Below are 20,819 nucleotides of genomic sequence, written 5' to 3'. Positions count from 1 at the left end.
CTGTCCTCTAGCGCGCTCACATTTAGGGGCAGGGTATTTTGCCCAAGTTCCGTAGGAGATTTCAGTCACTAAATATACGGAATGCTTACTCTTAGCAACGGTAGTATATTCCTACTGCAAAGCATGGTAACTTGATGCAGTTGGCAAAGGCAGTAGGCATACAAGCGCAGCGGTGGACTGGTCGAATTGCGTTCCTTACAGTTAATTGTCTCGTGCAGTCGCTAGGATCGATGAGATCTAGCTTAGCCTTCTTATCCATGGGTCAATTCAGGAATTTGTCGCACAAGCCCTCGAGTATGTAAACACGAGGCCAAACACGGTGGCCGTGAAAACATTGGCACGGAACTATAAGGTTTCCATGGTGGTAGCTGGGCTGGTCATCGCTGCTTGTGCGGAATGGCGAAGAACGTGCTTGGGAGAGAAATTCATCCCAGTCATATATGGTTCGTTCGAACGGAACCTACTTGTCCAGAAAATCACCACCGATGTTCAGGGAAGCGATGATCAGCTGTTCCTCAGCTTTGGCCTCGTCGTCTACTGACGTAGCCTGTTTTCCAGCAGACGCCGCCGAAGCTAAAAATCCGGCATCTCCCAGCGTGCGATCTTCACACAAGGCTTCTACGACCTTGTCCTTCATAAACAGCGCTGTCCGCTCACACTCTGGCATGACTACCTCTTTCATGGACCTCCCGTTTCCAGCCAGTGCGTCCCTGATTTCCGATGCGACTTCGCGCCTGTGTTCAGCTAATGCCGTCTCGGCCAAGGTCTTGAGCCCCAAAACCTTGTTTTCTAGAGCGTCCGTCACTGCACTGGCGATAGTAGTGGACTGAGATGCTACTGTGTTTTAAGTCTCAGGGCGCAGACACTGCTCGAATGAATCCAGCTTCATCCGCAGGGCACCATTCCCTTCCTGTATCTTTCCTAACGCTTCTTTTATTTGCATGAATACGTTGCCAAATTTATCGTCTTGTTCGCGTGCGCGGGACGATAAACAGTCGCGCTCCAGATGTTCCGCAATGTCCTGGTGCAGGACCATCTGGATACACAAGGGGAGATCATGGCGTGGAACTGGTAGGTGTTGGCGAAGTGTTCCAACATGGCGGACGCCACGCACTCGGTATCGCAGCCGTGCTCAGAGTTACAGCGGCGTACCTTTCGGCCGAGAACGTTGCCCCTGCTGATGGTTGTCCACGCCATGTCTTCCTCCTGGAAAGGCTCTTTGTCCAGGGGGCAGTGGCTGCGCTTAGCAGCGGCGCCGTCGTAGCAGGGCTGGCATACGGAGTGACGCCAACTCTGCCGCCAAAGCAGTGACGAGACCGCACACTCTGCTCGAAGGGAAAGGGTTCAAGAAGAACGTGGGCCGCCGATCGAGGCCGGTGCCGAAACCGAACACTACCGGCATGCATGCGGGCGCTATGGCCTGAGGCATGCAGTCAAGTGTCCTCAGAGGGAACATCCGGGAACATTGACATGCGCGCACGCACGACTCCCGGGAGAACACCACTCGACCAGCCACGGACCACCGAGGTAACGTGCGCCAGTCTGGGATCGGCCCTGTCGTGCTCCTCAGGTCGTCTACTCTCCCAGAGCCCGGGGAACAAATTGTGTTTCTTTTCTCTCTGTGTTAGTGCGCTTTAAATGCAGATTCTGTTGAATTGTAATCTCTCTCGATTGTTAATTTGCATGAGTTGCACTGTATTTGTAAATCACTTTGTATGTGCTCGTACGAATGATTGCGAAATCCTCTGTATCGTCTCTCTGCTGTATAAGCTTTGTTTGGTTTTGTGAACCTTTGGCTCCGACCCATTCTCTGGCTTGCGACCGGCGAAGGCTGGGCACCAAACGACCAACCCCCTCGGCTCTTGGTAGCTGGTCTCCGGCTGAGCTTGGCACATTGAGTCAATGGCATCTCTTTTGGCACCGAGACCGCTACCCCCACACGCTCTAAGGGTGTCTCGGTGCGCACACAAAGGTGCGCGAAGTACTGACACCCAGCAGCACAACTGATCGGCCCAATATTGAGAATATACTGGCAAATTTTTATCACCAGAGTGAAATCAGTCATTCGCAAAATTGGCCCATTTGCCTGCGCTGCTTGGGAAGGGACTAGCTCACGAAGTCTAGTCGGCTGACCGAGTTTGCGCGGAGCTTGACTTTGAGTGTCAACCTAGGCGCATGAAGAAATAAAATATAAGTATTGCTGCGACTGGGCGATGAACCCTCGGAGGCCCGAACAGATCAGATTCGCTCGCCACTACACAAGGAGCACTGTGCTATCTCCGCAGCCGATCACGCCTCGTGTCAAAAAACCACACTCACTCATGCTGTCCATTGCACGTCATCGTCTATATCAACTTCCATCTGCGGCGTGAACAGATCAGATCAGCCTAACCTCTTTCAGAGCTTAACCTTAGCCCAATATCACAGTAAAGCAAAACAAAAACACAACCAGCCAAGCAAAACCTTGAGCCAACCTAGCCAAACACATGCTTTCGCACCTCTACTCGGCTTAACTACGTTTCAAAACCCTATCACTTTTTTAGCATGTGTTGTAGTTGAAAAGACTGGATCTGGACAACGCTGGCCAATGCAAGCGCCAGTGACTGCAAGACAAAGAAACCTCATGTAACGGCCAACTTTATCGACCTTTTTTTTAGAACTTAATAAATTTCAAGGCACAAGAACAGCAAACAACAATGTAGGCTCCCGCACTCTTCGGACAGCACATGAAAGAACAAAACCAAGGAAATCCTTCGCTTTGCGAGCCTGCAAGAAAACAAAAGGTGCAATTAGTGGCGGCTTGGCTGACTTACGCTAACCTGGAAATTGTTCCGTCGAATTTGAATCAAAGCCAGCCCGAGCCTCTAACAACGAAAACCACCGATTAGTAGTTGCTCATACCAGGCTTGCGGAGCTACAACTGAAAGATACTGATCATACATCTCTTCCAAGAAAATAAATCCGTTATTTCATAGTCTCCGATTATTTGCGATTGTTTCCGATCACAAAGAAAGATTTTTGATCTCTATGTTCATCACACTGGTATCTATAGAGAATGCTGAAAAACAGTGACAAATGGCATATACAACGATCTCACAGATCGAACTCCGAGATCCATGCATCCGCTCGAAAAGGCCAATGTCGCCTATATAGACAAATAGAAAACAACTCACCGCTATGAATTGAAGTCTCACCACTATGCACTATTCATGCAGTGAACACTGATAGCCCCTTTGTAGGACATACTGCGCATCACCATTTAATATCTTGTAGCATTACTTGTCCATGTACCTCAGCGCAAATTGACTGCCCATTTATGCTTAGATTATATTTATTGTTTTTTTATTATTTTACTGCTATAAAGATATTTTCCGCGCTTCTCGCCTTACGATATTTTCGCCACAATACTCTTCCCCATGTAGAGTATGCTCTAAACAGAAAGGAGTAAAAAGGGAGTAAGAAAGGGAAGTAAGCTGTCCTATCCGCTAAGAGGCAGCTTACTCTCTTTCTTACTCCCATATAGGCGTTTGTTTGTGTTTAGAGTGTAGCATGCGAGCTAAAATCTCTTGTTTAAATTAAAGGACTTCTCGCTCTATCTATCGCAAAGGGACACCCGCGGGGCTTGACAACTAGCTGACGGCTATGCAGTTGAACGTCGCGAAGGCTGCGGTTTTTAAAGTTAGATCGCATTTTTGTGCAGCTATGAAATGCTCTCAAGGTGCAGAAAGCCGGTTAAATTCAGTTCAGGTTCTTCTCTGCCTGCAATACATACAGCATTTATGAGTATAGCAAGTCGGGGCGCAGGCAGCGAGAAAAAGAGAAAATATCGCCGGACAGTGGTCAATAACATTTTGTTAGGACGACAAAAAAAAGCATATTAGGCGCATATATATTTAACGAAAAATTTTGGTTGTGCGCTCATAGAAGATGCACAGCTGAACTAAGCGCAATTAAACACGTGAAAGGCACACAACACAGGGCAAGCGCTTTGTGTTCATGTTCCTATTCAGTTGCGCATCTGTGATGTGTAGCTTACAATGAACCAAAATGAAACACTTTAAGTTCCGATCATAGAATTTGGATCAAAATTCTCTCGTTTTTAATTTCGTCTGGTGGTAAACTTCTAGTTTAGGTAACACAAAACGAATTTATAAACGATTAACTTTTTCCTCGTGGAGGAATTCGATGCAGCGGCCCTAATGTGGGCGGAGCAGCACTTAACAGTTAAGTCGTCTCTCACTACAACAGAACGCATTAAAAAATGTTGCTATACGGCATTCGTAAAGCGGTGATCTTTATCGTCCATCCCATGCATACCACTTCACCTGCGCCTTGAACACACGACAGTGCAACGCCAAGAGGGCCGGGAGAAGATGTCCACTGCGTGTCACGTATATCTTGTCCTCTACGTCTTGCGCACATGTCCAACATTCTTCGACAAAAAAAATTGAAATTTGGGAAAGTGTAAGATTCTGGTATTGAAATATTCAAGGCCCATTCTTCCGATATCTGGAAAAATCTTCCTTTTATACTGTTTCCATTGCTCGCATCGAGCAGTTATGACTGTAATAGAAAACCAATGAGGAACACTTTGGACTGTAGCAAAAACGTTAATAGCAAAAAAAAATGCAAGCCTGCAGGCGGTAGGTTGGGGATATATTGATCGTTGTAGTAGAATTTTACAATATATGAGGAACACTGCGCTCATAATACCCTCCCTATACCCTATATAACACCCTCCCTGCAAATGCCTTTAAACGTTTTCCCGTTCCAGATTGCTTTTCTCCAGAACTGTTGGGTATGACGTCAGTGGTGCGCCTCCAGGCTCACCGTAACCGGAATGCAGGGGCAGCGGAGAACCTCCTCCATTACACGAAGTACATGGAGGCCTGCAGTTCCTGCAGCACCTTGACGGCCTCCACGTATTGGGCAGTGGTCAACACTGTGTCACCGCCGCCCTCAGACGACTGGCTGACCGCGCCGGACGTCTCCAGCTTGCTGGCGATGTGGTGTTTTGCACGGAAGGCGGCCAGGTGCGCGTAGTACACAGGGGCCGGGATGCTCACGCTCCTTGCACATCGGGAGTATGTGTGGCACAGGTAGAAGCTGAGCTTCTGCAGGTCGTCCGCGCTGAACATGGAGTCATCTCACACGACATAGTAGTGGGCCGGCCGGCTGGTGCCCTGCGGGTGCGCCGAGGAGTACACTTATTCACATGCGAGAATTCCAAGGGCCGTGTCATGTTGTGTCGCGTCGTGTCGAGGTATGTGGTGGTGCGGTGTGGTCCTGCTTGTGGTGCGATGTGGTGTGGCGTGGTGTTTGCGGTTTAAATGCGCCATTACGTGGGAAGGACAGTGTTTAAACGCAATATACAAAAACCGGCAGTGCCCATGAGCAACCCATGCACTTGCCCTGCTCCTAATGCCGCATGCACAACATGTTTCCGGCTTTATCTGGCCTTAGATGCCCTCGCGCCAATAAATACAGTGAATAACTATTATTTCCTGGCTGGCTGTCATCAGCGCATTGGTCGGTCATCGTCATCTATGTCGGTGTCCCGACTTCGGGACAGCATAAACACCGAGGCATACAAGCCGACACGACTATTTAAACAAAAATCAATTTTTGACCGTTTTTTGAGACTTAAAGGCCGCTTCCATCATTTACGTACGAGCTAAACATCAAGCGCTTCTCTTTTCACCCAACCTTCTGCAATCATGTCTCAGTAGACGCCACCTCGAGAATAAAAACCAATGACCATATCCACATGACAGCATCACTGAGCACTGGCCATAGAGGCCCCCCATGCGCAACTTCCGATATCGCTTCCCCAAAGGTGAACGATGACGTCACAGTCACACACAGCGCTCCTGATGGACTCAATGTAAAGCGGAAATCTTCCGTCACAGTTTCGCGCGTAGGTGATCTCGAAAACCATGCTTCCGTTTCCTCAAGATGTGGAAGGCCTACACCGCAGGCGCTCCTGGAATTTGTAGCGCATTAACGACGCGACACGACTTTGGCGATGCCGGCGCCCGGACTATTTCCTCCGCAAATTCATAAACGAAAACACCGCAGACCATTTCTTCCCGCTGACAATCGCAACAAGAGCGGAGAAGAGGACGCCTACCTGGATGCCGAAGTGGCTGCAGAGGAAGAAGTCGAAGTCCAGCGGGTGCGTGACCACCGAATCTACGGTCGTGCCTGGTGGGACGTTGCGACACTTGCCCACGCCGTCGCGGTCGTTGGCGGGCATGAACCTCGTGTGATGCCGCTTCTGGACCAAGATGAAAGTAATTGCTGGCTCGTAGGTCTCGTTGGGAGACAGTTCCTTGCACGCCAGCCGGATGGCGCTCACCTGCGAGATTTGAGAGCGGAAACAAAAAATGTCGGTCAAGGCTGAAAGGCCATTCGAATCATCACGATATCTACCTAGTTCAGAATGTAAACCAAACAATTTGGATGTTCACGAACTATGCTGTCGTATCTTATACAATTGTCGTTTCACAAAGAGTGTAGTGCGAAGATCACCGTTTTTTTAAGCAATGCTATTATCGGTTGTACTCTGGTTAAACGAGCCGTTTCAGCTACCGTTCAGTTCAACGGAAGTGCAGCTTTTCCAACTGACGCTTAAATGAATAACAGTCGGCTGCAGTTACTCGGCATACTCCTCTAAATTGAGTTCACGCGGTCCACATTCCGGATCACGTGATCGATTTGCATATAACTCTGCGCATTTACCACCTAGTTGACTTCACTCAACAAACATTTCTGTGCAAGCTTGGCGTTTCAGTATACCTGTAGTGAACAACCACACAGAGCCAAAAAAAATTCAGTACAGGAACGTCCGGCTACACCGCTCAGCCGTTGATTTACTGGTGCCACTTCGCGGGCTTTTTTTTTCTGGCTACACTAATCCGAATATAGTCGGATACACTCAAGAATGAAGCCGATTTTCTCCGTAAAAGGACCCCCTTCCAGCCAATGGCTTCGGCTTATCATCACGAACCCTCAAGGCTGACAATGCGGTGTACGCCGTGGCAGTGACAATAGTCTTCCCTGTGAGGGGGGAGACTAACCCCTTTCATCTAGCATTCGCCACGTGGTTACCCAAGCAGGCTCATGAGAATTGGTCTATGCCATTGGCTGCAAGAGAGTCCATTCAGGGTTCTTGAGTTGCTGGGTTCTTGAGTTGTATCCGACTATAATGGAAGTTGTAGTTGTACTTATATTAGCCAAGATAGCAAGATGTGGCAGCCGGAAATGCCGCCGACTCGGCCGATGCAGCGGGTCAGTAGACTGGTCCAACTGCGTATCTCCACTGAGCTGAGATCTCAACTGCAGGTGGCGCTGCCTTTTATTACCCGTGCCACACGCGCACTTTCTAGATGTTTGTAGCCTTAAGTTTGCCTATGCCATTATTTTCGGAGCTGGCGCTACACGTCCAGATTTAACGACATTATTATTTATTGGCAGATTTATTGACATTACTGATTCGCAACTAAACAGAGGAGATTACAATCCAATAAATGACGAAATTCAAATGTTTTCTGATAATATTCTGACACCCTCTTTTCAATATAAGTCAGTAGAATATAACCGCGGGTTCAATTTAGAGGCAAGCTCGCCGAAATAGTAGCCAAACATGTCCCGCTTATCACGCTATCAAATCATAAACCTAACACTTGCTTTACAAGAAAGCATCAATGCATGAGAAATAAGAAAATAAAACGGTTGTACAAAAATACAAAGCACGAATGTTCGCCCTGCGCGCCGGGTAAATATAAAACCTACCTAAACCTCTGTTGTTCTGGCCTCTGTGACGAAAAATTTTTTTTTTCAAAAAGCCCTTCCTGCGCTACTTAAGAACAATAAAAGCAAGTCCTTCAAAACAATACGTCCGAACAGTGTCAGTAATGATATATCAATACATGATATTGACAGCACCCCCTACTTCGATGCTGAATGTCCTAAAGCATTTAACTCGTTTTTCGCATATATTTTCACCCAAGAAGATAATCCTAACGTCTCGTATGTACCCGATTTTGGTTACCCGTACATGGCGCCGGTTGACATTACACTTGATGGCTTAGTACACCTGATAATTAACCTAGTACCCTCTTTTTCTGGTGTTGATTAAATCAATTCAAAATACTAAACAAATGCCATTTCTGTCTCCAAAATCATCTTCCTTCATATCTTTAAGCAGTCAATATCTACAGGTGAGGTTTCCACCGGTTGAAAAATAGGAAAGGTTGTACCGGGTTTCAAAAGTGGCAACAAACACTCGCACGAAAACTGCCCACTTCCACCTTTTTGGACTTTGCCAAAGAATTTTATCGGGTAGAACATTGCCGACAAATATCTAAGCTTTGTGCGCTTAAATTACATTCTTTAACTCTGTCATGGGTCCGTAGTTTTCTTTCTAATTGCCAGCAGTACACCGTTGTTAACAAGTATTAATTTCCTGTTTGCGATGTTACATCGGGCGCGGCGCTAGAAGCCTCCTCTGTCCATTACTATTAATAATTTACATTAATAACCTGCCAGCAATAATCTCATCTTAGATACACATATTTGCTGACGTCTGCATTATTCATTGACCAATAAAATTTACTAATGGCCACCTTGAACTTCAAAGTCACCTCGATTGCATAAACGACTGGTGTAAAACGTGTCTAATGACTAAACAGTTCTAAGTGTAATATAATTACTTTTAGCCGAAAATGCGCAACTTCGAATTTTCCATACCGCAATAATAACGATACATTGGCTCGGAATACGCAGTATAAGCATCTAGGCGTCCATATTTCACCAAACTTTTCTCGGGCTGAACACACATCCACCACTTTCGCTAATGCTTCCCGGTCACTAGTTTTCTTTCGCCGTAACCTGCTATGCACTACCCCTGACATGCGTAAACAAGCCTATATTACTTTTGTAGCACCGCAGCTAGAGTAGACTTCATCCATCTGGTCACCTTATCAGAAATATCTAATAGAGAAGTTGGAAGCTGTCCAGAATCGGGCTTGTCGTCTCATTTTGGCAAAATTACAGTTATCAGTCCAGTGCAACCCAACTGAAGATCAAACTTTCGCTCCATGCATCCTTTGCAAATTCGTCGCGAGACTGCCCTTTTATCTATCTTTCACAAATACGTCCATGCCACTGATTCACCGCCAGCACATCTACAACGTCCCTCCTACTTATAACTGCAGCTATGCCGAATTTATGGCAACACACATGATTTCAACTTCTCGTCACTCCCGCGTGCCATTCGTCTCTGGAACGATCTTCCGGACAGCACCGCCCTGCAGGCTAATCAAGACCCCTTTCGCGAACATCTACCCAAACATTTCGTTGATAACGGTTAGCACGTCATTTAAATACTCAGGATTCGTACAACTTCGTTTTCAGCAGCTTGAGACTATTGCCTCTTCGGTTTCGTGATGCGCAGCTTTGCTCATTTATGCCTGATATGTTTTCTTTGGCTTTTGTATGAATCTTCGTGCATTTCTCCTGTTTTTGTTTCATGAAGCAGAGTGGTTTTTTTACTTTTATCCCTGTTAATGAATTGCGATATCTTATCTAAACTCACCTGTTTTTTGTGTGTTTTGCTGTACTTTTAATATGATTTTTGGATTTCTGGGCTATTTCTCACTAACTTCTGTATCGCCCCCTTACACAATGCCTCTCCAGAGGCCTATAAGGTATCTGTTTATAAGTAAATAAATAATTTAACTAGTCACGGTGACGATACCGCCTTCAAGGCAGTAAAAAAAAGCCCTGAATATAAACAGTGTTAATGAGAAAGTATAACAGCAATGCCCTTCAAATATAATATAAAAATTATTTTGTAGAAAATACCACTGTTCTTGCTTGACAAGTGTGTAAAAGTAGAACTCGTGTGTCAGCTCACAGGATAACAGTACATATGAATTCCTATTAAAAATAGTGTTGTTTATGAATAAACGATTATACTCTGGGTAGTGACTTCGCACAAAAAAGTTGCATGTCTTTCCGCATGCGGAATGGCGAAAAGAGTATACAGATCTCGGGCGAATGAGGTGTGGCGAACTCAGAAGGTCGCAAACGCCAGTTAGTCTGTCTAATGTCATTAAATACAAGTGTGTGGCACCGCGACAATTGCGTTAAAAATTGATTTACTAAGTAATTAATGACATAAAACTTGACCGTGTGGCACGGGTATAACACCTCGAACTGTCGTTCAGCTCAACGGACGGTCAACTGCACAGCAGTTATAATCGCCCGTGTGTAAGAAGGATGAGAGGCGGAGCGGATACGTACAAAACCGCGCCAGAGGCCTCAGTCTTGGATGTTTACCACCTTTTGAAGAGAAACGATCAAGCTGAGGTCAACTAACGCCGACAAGACGTCTCCAGAAATGAATATCCTGGATGTCCTGAAATTATATCCCTGTGGAGATCATTTCGGTGTCGTTACGTATATGCACAGCTAGTCGGCTTCTCCAAAGACAAAGGTTATCCAATGACACTAGTGACATTGAATGCGGGAAAAACTGTCTTAACAAGATGAGCGTTTAGTGGGCACAGTATAGTAGTAGGCGCAGTTACTTACCTCATAGTTACGGACTTCCAAGAACTGCCCCTCGCTCACTCCGTCCCTGTAGAAGACGATCTGCTCGGGCTTGTGCCTGGTGGCGCGGTGGAAAGCCAGTAGCAATTCTTTGATCATGTCCTTCAGGTCTCTAATGATTTCCACACGCGCCTTAGCCTTGGAGTCTTCAATCTGTACCCGAATGGTGGCGTGAAACTTGGACGGTACAGTGTCTAGGCTTCCGACGCACGCGGCGATGGATGGCCTCACCTTGTCTCCAGGCGATGGGTGCGACACGTCTGCTCCAATGACGATCACGGGCCTATGAAACAGCTTCGGCTTCTCCTGCATCAGGAGACTATTGTTAATACCGCCCATCTTGGCGTTGATCTTCTGGCACAGGTTTTGGATGAGCGCTGCGTTGCACTTTTGGACCACGTTGTTGTCCAAGATGCATTGTGTGCGCAGAGAGAGCTCAGTCTCTGCCACCTGCTTGATCTCAGCGTAGTTCGTGGCTTTTGTTATCACTGCCACAACCATCTCCAACTGCGGGTACTGCTTGCGCTGCTCCGTGAGAACGGTCCGCATGGGCTGGCGGTTTGTGTCGAACGTGATGACCGCAAGCGGCTGCGCAATGCGCATGCCCAGTTCTTGGCCGATGCGGATCAGCATCCTGATGAAGTTTTCCAGGGAATCCTTGTGCGCGAAGCGGCTAACGTTGAGAACAATCCACTTTGTCATGGACATCGCCTTGTAGAAACGCTGCCCTCGGAGATCCCACGTACCGTCGCGCGGCTTGCACATGGTGTTGTTCTCAAATACCAGAGATGGCGGGTCGAGCACTCTGCCCACAACCTGAGTGGGCTCAGTGTTGATCTTGACGCCGAACTCTCGCAGGTACTTGTCCGAGCTGCTGACCATGTCGCGCACAGACTGACGAATCTTCTGGAAGCGCTTGGCTGGCGGCTTGGCCGTGCGCTTGATCATCTCGGCGGTCTGACTCTCGTCGAGCTTCTTCCGACAGTGCTGGCCTTCGGCCAGCTCGCACACCTCCAGAAGAATGTAGACCGGATGCGTCGGGCTGCCACTCTGCACGCAAGGGAAGTTCGGGTGCGACAAGCGCCTGTAGCGGCTCTGGAAGTAGTCGGCGACGGAGATCTGACTACCTTCTGATTCAAAATAGATTTCCTTCGCAGGTTCCCTCGTGATCTTGACCACTTTGTACTTGCGCGGGTACGGAAGGTGCGTCACTTTGACACGGAGTCCCTTGAGCTCCCTATTCAGGCGCACGTACTGGTTGTCGCGCAATGACCGGAAGTCTGCGGGCGTCAACACACGACGGCTGTCGCTTAAGAACCTGCACATGAAGTCGACCAGTGGAAGCGACTCGTAGAATGTTGTTGCTGACATGTCGACGTTAAGCATGGGCTTCCATTGGGCGGGTCGAACACTCGTGTAGTAGCCAAACCACACCTCCCGGCCTCCTCCGAGGTCATTTTGCTCGTTGGGTCCCGGCGGTCTGAAAAACGAGCGTCCAACCGGTGCAAGGTTGATCGAGGGGCTGTGCCTCAAGACGATGTCTATGGCCTGGAGGACTTCCTGGGGCACAGTTTGTACGCGCTTTTGGAAGACGCCATGCAGGGCGTCCAGATTCACTGTGGCCGCGTACTGGATCTTGATTATAAACTTCTGGGATCTTTGGTCTTCCTCGAGGTCGACTGTGAATGTCCGCTCGCGGAAGTTGAGCTGGCGGCGCGTGTACAGGTTCTTGCGGCCATCGAAAGCCGGGATGCAGTTGGCCAGGTCTTGCCGGTACTTCTTTACTAGAAGCTCGATGACAATCCTGTTGATCTTTGTACTGAGGCATCGGTACTTTTTCTGCTCAGGAACCTTGGTCTCCTTGGCAGTTTCCGAGGAGATGTCGACGTCGTAGTGGTAGACGCTGCCAGTCGGTATCTCGATGCTGAAGTGGTTGGCAAGAAGTTGTATGGTCCGGCCCAGCTGGCCGTGGGCAGGCCGCCGTGGGAAGTGAGAGGGTAGGGTTCGCTCGAGCTCCTGCGCCGTGTTTGGAGGTAATTAGAGCAGAGCATGAACAATTAAGTATGGACGCACTGTTTCGTGTGTTGAGCGTCACATAAGTTTGGCCGAATGGTCTTCGATCTACACTACAGCGCAGGACCGGTTCCGGTGAGTCTTAATAGAAAAAGCCTCCTGCACCCCGTGCATTATAGCGAGCCCTTTGAAGGACAGCGCTTGAGCAAGAATATTCTCCAGTGACAATGTTTAAAATGTTTTGTGCAAGCGAAGTTATGTGCAGTCAAAATTTAAATTTCAGCGTCTTCGAGCCTTTCTATATCTTTTCATCACTCTTTTCATGCTCACAGGTCGGCGCTGTTCAGCCAGCCCTACCCACTCGGCCCCACCGCCGGCTGCCTATGCGTTCGGGATTCCCCCCCCCCCCCTGTAGAATGGGGTCGGGGGGGCTTCCTGAACCGCCGAAGCGACGCTTATTACTGGCAGCGGCCATAGCAGCTGCCTTACTTCTGAATCTAACCGACAGACACATCTGAACAAAAATACGCAGGAGCTCGAGGCGGAGAAATGCGCGGGCGTGAAAAAGTCACTGGAAAGAGCTCGCCAACCTTCGCTCGGGATTGTGGGTTCTGAATATTTGGTTCCGATGTTTCGGGGCCAGAGGGCTTGCTTGTTTCATCGGTATATCATGGCATTTAAGACGCGAATAAAGCTATCAAGGTTCCCAGAGCACAGAACGATACCTCTTCCGCTTTCTACGGATAGTCTGAGTCTGGTGGTGTCATGTCTGCCTGATAATACAGCTCAAAAGCAGACCCTTTGGCCTGAGAACTTTTAACCGACCCTGTACTTTCCTCGGATTATATTTCAGAGCCTTGTGCTATTTTAAGCGCATATGACAGGGACGATCGGGACGATTGCAAAATCAAGGAACCGCACTGCGTAGTCACGGTGTTTATCAAAAGCGAGACAGTAATTACTTGTTCTTTTTCTGCCTTAAATTATTTATACAGTGAACCAAGGCCATGATGGTGCCACAGCTGTAGAAGCATTTCTTGCAAGGTTTCTGAACCACTCAAAGGGAAAATGTGGGCTATTTTGAATATGTTTAGACGTGGTATTGCGTTCCCATTCGCATCACATTTCTTAAGAGTCCCTTCTCTGTGCCTCAAAAACCGTTTTTCAGAATCCTGAGTAGAAGCTCTTTAAAACAGGAAAAACAAAGAACGCCGAAACCAAAACTCGGTTTCTCCCCAAGTATGACGCCGAGATCGAGGCTTGTCGTCATGCATACTGTCACAGAACCTCTCGGTGCGTTGACTGACTAAACTGGAGACTGTAAGCGACAGACCACTGTTTGTGTGAAATGGCCAAAAACAAAGGTCTTATTTTTTTCTTCTTGACCAATCTCCGAGCAAATATCGACGGGCATGCAGCTGGTGACGTCACATGTCCAAGGTCGCCCACAGAAATGGTGCCGATTGGGGTGAAAAAAATTGGAAAAATTTAATTATTCATGATGAAACAAACCGGCGCCCGGCACCGAAGCTCGGCACAAGGAACTACAGTGGAAAATTCGGCATTCGTGGAGGTCGGAAAGACGCACCAGCCGCTTATTAACAGTGAAAGATGAGCAACATACGGGAATCTTTCTATGAATTGACAATGTGCAGACGCGTAATTTATAAGAATCAACAGCTACAGCCCAAGGAAACATCAGTTTGCCAGAGTGGAAGTTTGGGCTCGACAGTGCAACATTTCGCTTGGAGTAAAAGCGCATTTAACGCGTGAATAAAAAAGACAATGCACTCACTGCGGTGGCTCAGTGCTTAGTGCGCTCGGCTGCTGACCCGGTGTTCGCAGGTTTGAACCCGACCGCGGCGGCTGCGTTTTGATGGAGGCGAAAGGCGCCCGTGTGCTGTTCGATGTCAGTGCACGTTAAAGATCCCCAGGAGGTCGAAATTATTCCTCAGCCCTCCACTACGGCACTACTTCGTTTCTTCTTTCACTCCCCCAACCCTTGTCCCTTCCCTTACGGGGGCGGTTGGGGGCACTGCACCATTTCCTTCCGCCCCCCCCCTCCCGCCAGAAAAGTTATTGTCGATTAGCCCAATATTAATAATAATAATAATAGGAATAATAATAATAATTGCTTTTTGGGATAAGGAAATGATGCACCATCAGTCTCATAAAACCCTGCACACCTGAACCGCGCCATAGAAGAAGGGATAGAGGGAGTGAAAGAAGAAAGGAAGAAAGAGGTTCCGTAGTGGAGGGCACCGGAATAATTTCGACCACCTGAGGATCTTTAACCTGCACTGACATCGCACAGCACATGGGCGCCTTAGTGTTTTGACTCCGTAAAAACGCAGCTGCCGCGGTCGGGTTCGAACCCGGGAACTCCAGATCAGTAGCAGAGCGCCCTAACCACTGAGCCACCGCGGCGGGTTGGATTAGCCCAGCTAATCCAGGATATACAAAGGGGAAGCGAGATTGAGCTCTCCACTGTCCCGCAGAGCCGGTTGTGCGCCTTTCCTGGTTGTGCGCCTTTCCATTCGTGAAAATGAATGGTCTTTGCAAAATTGTGAACTCCAATGAACACTACAAAGTCCTTCCACTAACTTGTTTTCTTTGGTTTTTGAGGAAAGGAAATCGCACAGTAACCATCTCACATATCTCAGTGGACACCCGAACCACCCCAAGAAGGAAGTGATAAAGGAGGGAGGGAAAGAGGAAAGAGAAAACAAAATTGAAAGTTGGATTTTGAGGAAAGGCAGGTGGAACACCTGTGGCTCAGTGCTACTAGTGGGGCATGCACAGTAGTGGGTAGAGAGCGAAAGAGAGAAATGCCATGTGTCATTACTGCTCCACGTGCTCTCCAGGAATCATGCAAAATTGCTCAACCTGTGGCCAGTAAAGCTTTCACTTTAAAAACAATATTTCATACGCTGGCAACAAAACACTCGGCCGCCGGCGTATAAGTAGTTAACTCCAAGGCTAAACCTGACGACGCACCAATTGCTTGAGCCACCCTTTATCCAGGTGAGACTAAGGCCCTGAACCTCACAGAAGAAACTGTGAAAATTGAAAATTGATTTTTGGGGAAAGGAAATGGCGCTGTATCTTTCTCACATATTGGCAGACACATGAAACACCCTATAAGGGAAGGGAAAACGGAGGGAGTGAAAAAGGAAAGGATAAAAGAGGAAAGGAAGAAAGAGGTGCTGTAGTGGAGGGCTCCGGAATAATTTCAATCACCTGGGGATCTTTATTGTACACTGACATCGCAAAGCACAGGGGTGCCTTAGCGCTTCGCCTCCATCGAAATGTATTGCAGCTGCCCGGTCTGATTCGAAGCACTCATTTAAGTACGGTCTTTACGTCACAAACTTCGGTTTTAAATTTCAGCCACTCGCCTTGTCCTCCTCATTGTTGACCAAGGAACCCGTAGCGGTTCCGAAACGTTGTTCTCGATCTAGGCATTGTCAGCAGCTAAATCTTACGTTTCACTTCCAGAGCGCCCGATACGTCATGCACTACCACGATGCTTGCTACCCACAGCACTTTTCAGCAGTAAAAACTAAGCCCTGTAGTCGGCTGGAACTCCAGAAAGAAGCGACGGATGCACTTCAAAGGACGCCTTGCAGCCTACGGCGTCGGCCGATTCTCCGGGCGCCGCTGTCAATCTGATCAAGCGGTGGTTCATATCCTTTCATATGCCACTCCCTGAGATGTCACACAGGTCCAAGAGGATTGAGTAACCATGACGTCATGGGAACCAGTCGACGCCATTGGCTGGAGGGCCTCTATCGAGAGGCACATGCCGCTTCTTTCTTCAGTTGTATTATACCGGAGTTCGGTTCTCGTACCGTCCACTTAAGTCGATGTTTTGGAGAGGTGAGGTTTCCTCTTGCCTTGAAGCTAACAGCTGAACCTCTTTGTAACGAAGTGGTTTAATACGAAACAACTTATATAACGAAGAAATTATGATTGCACGTGGAAGCTCGGCCATCAGGGGCTATAACGAAGCTACAGCTATAACGAAGTAACCGCCGGAAACCTTCAACTTCGTTGTAAAGAGGTTCAAATGTATTTGGACCGCTGGCATAACGAGATGCACAGCATGTGTTTATAACGAAATAATGAATATAACGAAGGAATTACGATTCCTCTCGGGAGCTCCTTCAACAGTGCATATAACGAAGCAACAGCCGTGAACGAACTTTCAGCTTCCTTATAACGAGGTTAAACGAACTACATGGCATGGCTCAAGATGAAGCCCTTTTCGGAAAACAGTACGCACCTTGATCCTGACAACATCGCCTGAAGTGGCCTGGTCGCCAGCTGCGGGGGTCTGCTGTGTCACCGCGACGGGCGGCGTGCTTGGTGGCGACGGTGGTAGGGCAGCTGCTGCCGGCTGAGTGCCACTCACGGCGGCTGCTGCTGATGCAGGCCGGGGGCTGCTGGAAGCTACCTTGGCGGAACCCGCGGCGGCGGCGGCCCCGTAGCTGGGACGGGAGGCGCTGGGCTGAGCGGTGGGGTGAGCGCTGGGATCCGCGGCCGTGGTCGGGCAGCCGCTGACGGCGCGCGGCTGCGGGCTGGCCGCGGTGCCCTGCTGGAGTGCTTGCGCGAACGAAACCCACGAGGGACCGGCGGGCGACGGAGCAGGAGGTGTGGCTTGGTTGCCACCGCTGGCCGAAGGCACTGCTGCGAGCCGAAAATGCCCATTTAACGCCGGCTCTATATATCGGCTGCGTTTGCGATCATATCGATCGTTACGACACGCATATATACACTGCCGAAAGCAGAAGACTGGACAGGCGTCGCCGGAGCTCCGTTGGTAGAGCACCGGACGCGAAATTCAGAGGTCGTGGGTTTCGGATCCCACCGGCGGCATGTGGTTGTTTTTCTTCTGCTTTTTAATGAATTATCTTTAAAAAGTTTCGCTTTTTATGGGGGTTTAAGGTCGCAAAGAGACTATTTAAAAAGTCATTGCCATATTAAGCCCCCACTGACGAACACTACAAAATATTTTTTTTTAAATTTCCCTATGCTCCTTGGTTCGGTCACTGTTGGCTTGCGTCATGTATTTCTTAACGAGCCCCTCTCGTCCCTTCCCTTGTCTGCTCAACGGGAAAAAACAGCTGGTATAGAGTACTTAGTCGATGGTTTGATGGAATGCCGTCTGGTCAGGTCAGCAGAATGAATCTTCGGTTTACTGACCATGTGAAAGTGGTCAGCTGACTGCAGTTAACATAGTTGACATGGTCAGTGACTGAAAACTCAGTATACTGTGGTCGAGAGAACAGGTCGGAACAGCCGTCCCGACTCAGACAGCTGTATAAGCCGATAATGGCATGCTCCGTGACTAAACGCGACTAAACATGCAGCTCCCCCAAACAGCGTCGTATAGCCCTTGCACTGAAGAACTTAGTGCGAGGCAATAGCTGTCGCGCAAGGTCTTAATTTTCACACAAAAGTGATCAGCCCTCCCCCCACAGCAACGAAGAAGCGGCAAACGACAAACCCCGCCGCGCATTCAATATACTTGAGACACACGCGCACGCTTTTCGTCTAGCTGTATACGTGAGAATAAAAACAATTTTCTAAAACAAAAAAAACAACTTGGCTAACCCTGGAATTCAGCGAAAAGCAAGGACGCTTGCAAAGTGCCTCAGGCTCGTCCATGGCAGCGCCTGCATTCACGGCCGTTCTATATTATATACACACACGACATGGCTTAGACGTAGTATCACCCAATGTCAAAGAGCAGAGGTGAACTAAAGGTCATGGGTAAAGGGTCAAGAGCGACGCCATAACTGTACCGCGTACGGTCATACACGGCTAACGTGGTTAGGCTGAAGGTCGCCCAAGGTTATTCTCCGGCCTATGCGATGAATGCTTTACCAAACGTGGTGAAACTTTTCGCTTCGTGTTCAAATGCAGTGACTTCTTCAGTTTCATTCCGTTTAGGGCGCAGCTCGCCCGTCCCTGCGTTCCGCATCGTAGTCGCTGTAACATGCTACCTGACAGATGACGTGTTACGGAGTGTGACAGGTGACGTGTTGGCACGTAGTAGCAGAGCGAAGCGCCACCTGACACGGCGAGAGGAATGGACAGCCGGAAGGCGGCTGCTACGGGACGATGCCGGAGGGGGGCTAGCAACGTAACACGACACCTGCCAAGCGGTATCTGGCGGCTTGCGGAGACCTTGGCTGAACTTTCGAATTACCGTCCGTCGAATCAGCCTTCAATTTTTTTCATTTATATATCGGGCGTAAAGAATGCACGTTTCTTGCCACGGATAACGCTTGCTGTCACGGAGAATGTCAGCACATGCTCGCTGTGGGAAACGCGCTTCCCCAATTCCCTTCCTTTCTTCAAAATCGACGGAGTCCGCAACATCGTGAACGACAATGCCAATGATCACAATGAACGCGACGGTGGCGGCTGAGTGACGTCATAGCTCTCACATGGTTTCTCCTCGGTTCAAGGTCAAACTCGTCAAGCTGTTAAGCCGCCTTGACTTCACCCGGCAGCCCCCCCCCCCCCAAAAAAAAAACAACAAAAAAAAACACGCAGTCGCGAGAAATAGCGACCACAATCCGGGGAGAGGTATTTTTTGAAAATTGGCTTTTGAGGAAAGAAAATAACGCAGTAACCGTCTTGCATATCTCGGTGGACACCTGTACCACGCCGGAAGAGAAGGGATAGAAGGAGCGAGTGAAAAAAGAAAGGAAGAAAGAGGTGCCGTAGTGGGGTCTCCGAAAAAGTTTTGACCACCAGGAGATATTTAACCTGCACTGACATCGCACAACACTCGAGCGCCTCTGCATTTCGCCTCCATCGAAACGCGGCCGCCGCGGTCGGGTTCGAACCCGGGTACTCCGGAACAGTAGCCGAGCACCCTAATCACTGAGCCACTGTGACGGGTAATGCGGATAGCCCAAGCCAAAAATGCGGCGGTATCAGAGTAATGAAGCAGAAACACGATACCCGAAAGACGCGGGTTCGGTGGCCGCGGCGGTCGAATTTCGATGGAGGCGAAATTCATGAGGCCCGTGTTCTGTGCGATGTCAGCGCACGTTAAAGAACCCCCAGGTGGTCGAAATTTCCGGAGCCCTTCACCACAGCGTCCCTCATAGCCTAAGTCTCTTTGGGACGTTAAACCCAAATAAACCATAAAGGAATCGTAAATGCGCTGAGGGGACTGGGGTGCGGAGCTGCAGAGAGGTTGCTGTGCACCAAGAAGAACGGGCTAAAACGAGACAGCAGCGGTCGGAAACGTGCCGTGGATCAAGGCACTGACCAAGCTGAAGAGCGTTCCACAGCACCCGTCCCGTGTCAGGTCAGCAGCATGGACGGAACACACAGGCGCACGGGCGACGCGTGCAGCAGCGCGTGCTCGAGGAGCGTCGAGACGAACAGTGCGCGTGCGCAAGGCGAACGTTCGGCAAGGCATTCACGGCAGGAACGCGCCGCCGGTCACAAATGCGCGGCTCGGCTGGAACCCCTTTTATGGGTCCTCTCAGAAAAAATTAAAAACAAAAGATGACGTGAAGCGAAGCGACGCGATCCTTTGTATTGGGTTATGCGCTTCAGTTAGGTATTTCACATAACCTGTTAGCACTGACGTTCGTAGCATGCCTGGAATTTGGTAATTTTCTTCATTCCGCATACATTCTATCGTATAGCAATGCTACCGCAACATCAAGTATTCCCGAGACTGCAGCATCAATGCAAAACGTTGGTTGTCATAACAAAATAGCCTAATATTCATCATCATCATCATCATCAGCCCTACTACACCCACTGCAGGGCAAAGGCCTCTCCCATGTCTCTCCAATTAACCCTATCCTTTGCCAGCTGCATCCACCCTTTGCCTGCAAACTTCTTAATCTCATCCGCCCATCTAACCTTCTGCCGCCCCCTGCTACGCTTATTTTCTCTTGGAACCCACTCCGTTACCCTTAAAGACCAGCGGTTATCTTGCCTTCGCATTACATGCCCTGCCCAAGCCCATTTCTTTCTCTTGATTTCGACTAGGATGTCATTAACCCGTGTTTGTTCCCTCACCCACTCTGCCCGCTTCCGATCTCTTAACGTTACACCTATCATTTTTCTTTCCATGGCTCGCTGCGTTGTCCTTAACTTAAGCTGAACTCTTTTCGTTAGCCTCCACGTTTCTGCCCCGTAGGTGAGTACCG

General features: G+C 48.8%; 1 protein-coding gene across 1 annotated transcript in view; it reads right to left on the bottom strand.

Moving 5' to 3' along the window:
- The window catches only part of LOC144125463 (protein argonaute-4-like), a 90,370-nt gene extending 77,661 nt beyond the window's left edge, over positions 1 to 12,709 (bottom strand). Inside the window, exons 1-3 of the mRNA XM_077658848.1 lie at positions 10,600 to 12,709; positions 6,302 to 6,358; positions 1,153 to 1,293 (exon numbers count right to left, since the gene is read on the bottom strand). Of these exons, the coding sequence (XP_077514974.1) occupies positions 1,153 to 1,293; positions 6,302 to 6,358; positions 10,600 to 12,003 (1,602 nt within the window). The 5' untranslated portion in view covers positions 12,004 to 12,709. The remainder of the gene's footprint in view (positions 1 to 1,152; positions 1,294 to 6,301; positions 6,359 to 10,599) is intronic.
- Between the last annotated feature and the right edge of the window lie 8,110 nt (positions 12,710 to 20,819).

This window comes from Amblyomma americanum, chromosome 1, assembly GCF_052857255.1.
Source record: "Amblyomma americanum isolate KBUSLIRL-KWMA chromosome 1, ASM5285725v1, whole genome shotgun sequence".
Classification (NCBI taxonomy): Eukaryota; Metazoa; Arthropoda; class Arachnida; order Ixodida; family Ixodidae; genus Amblyomma; species Amblyomma americanum.
This window is presented reverse-complemented; position numbering and strand designations above follow the sequence as displayed.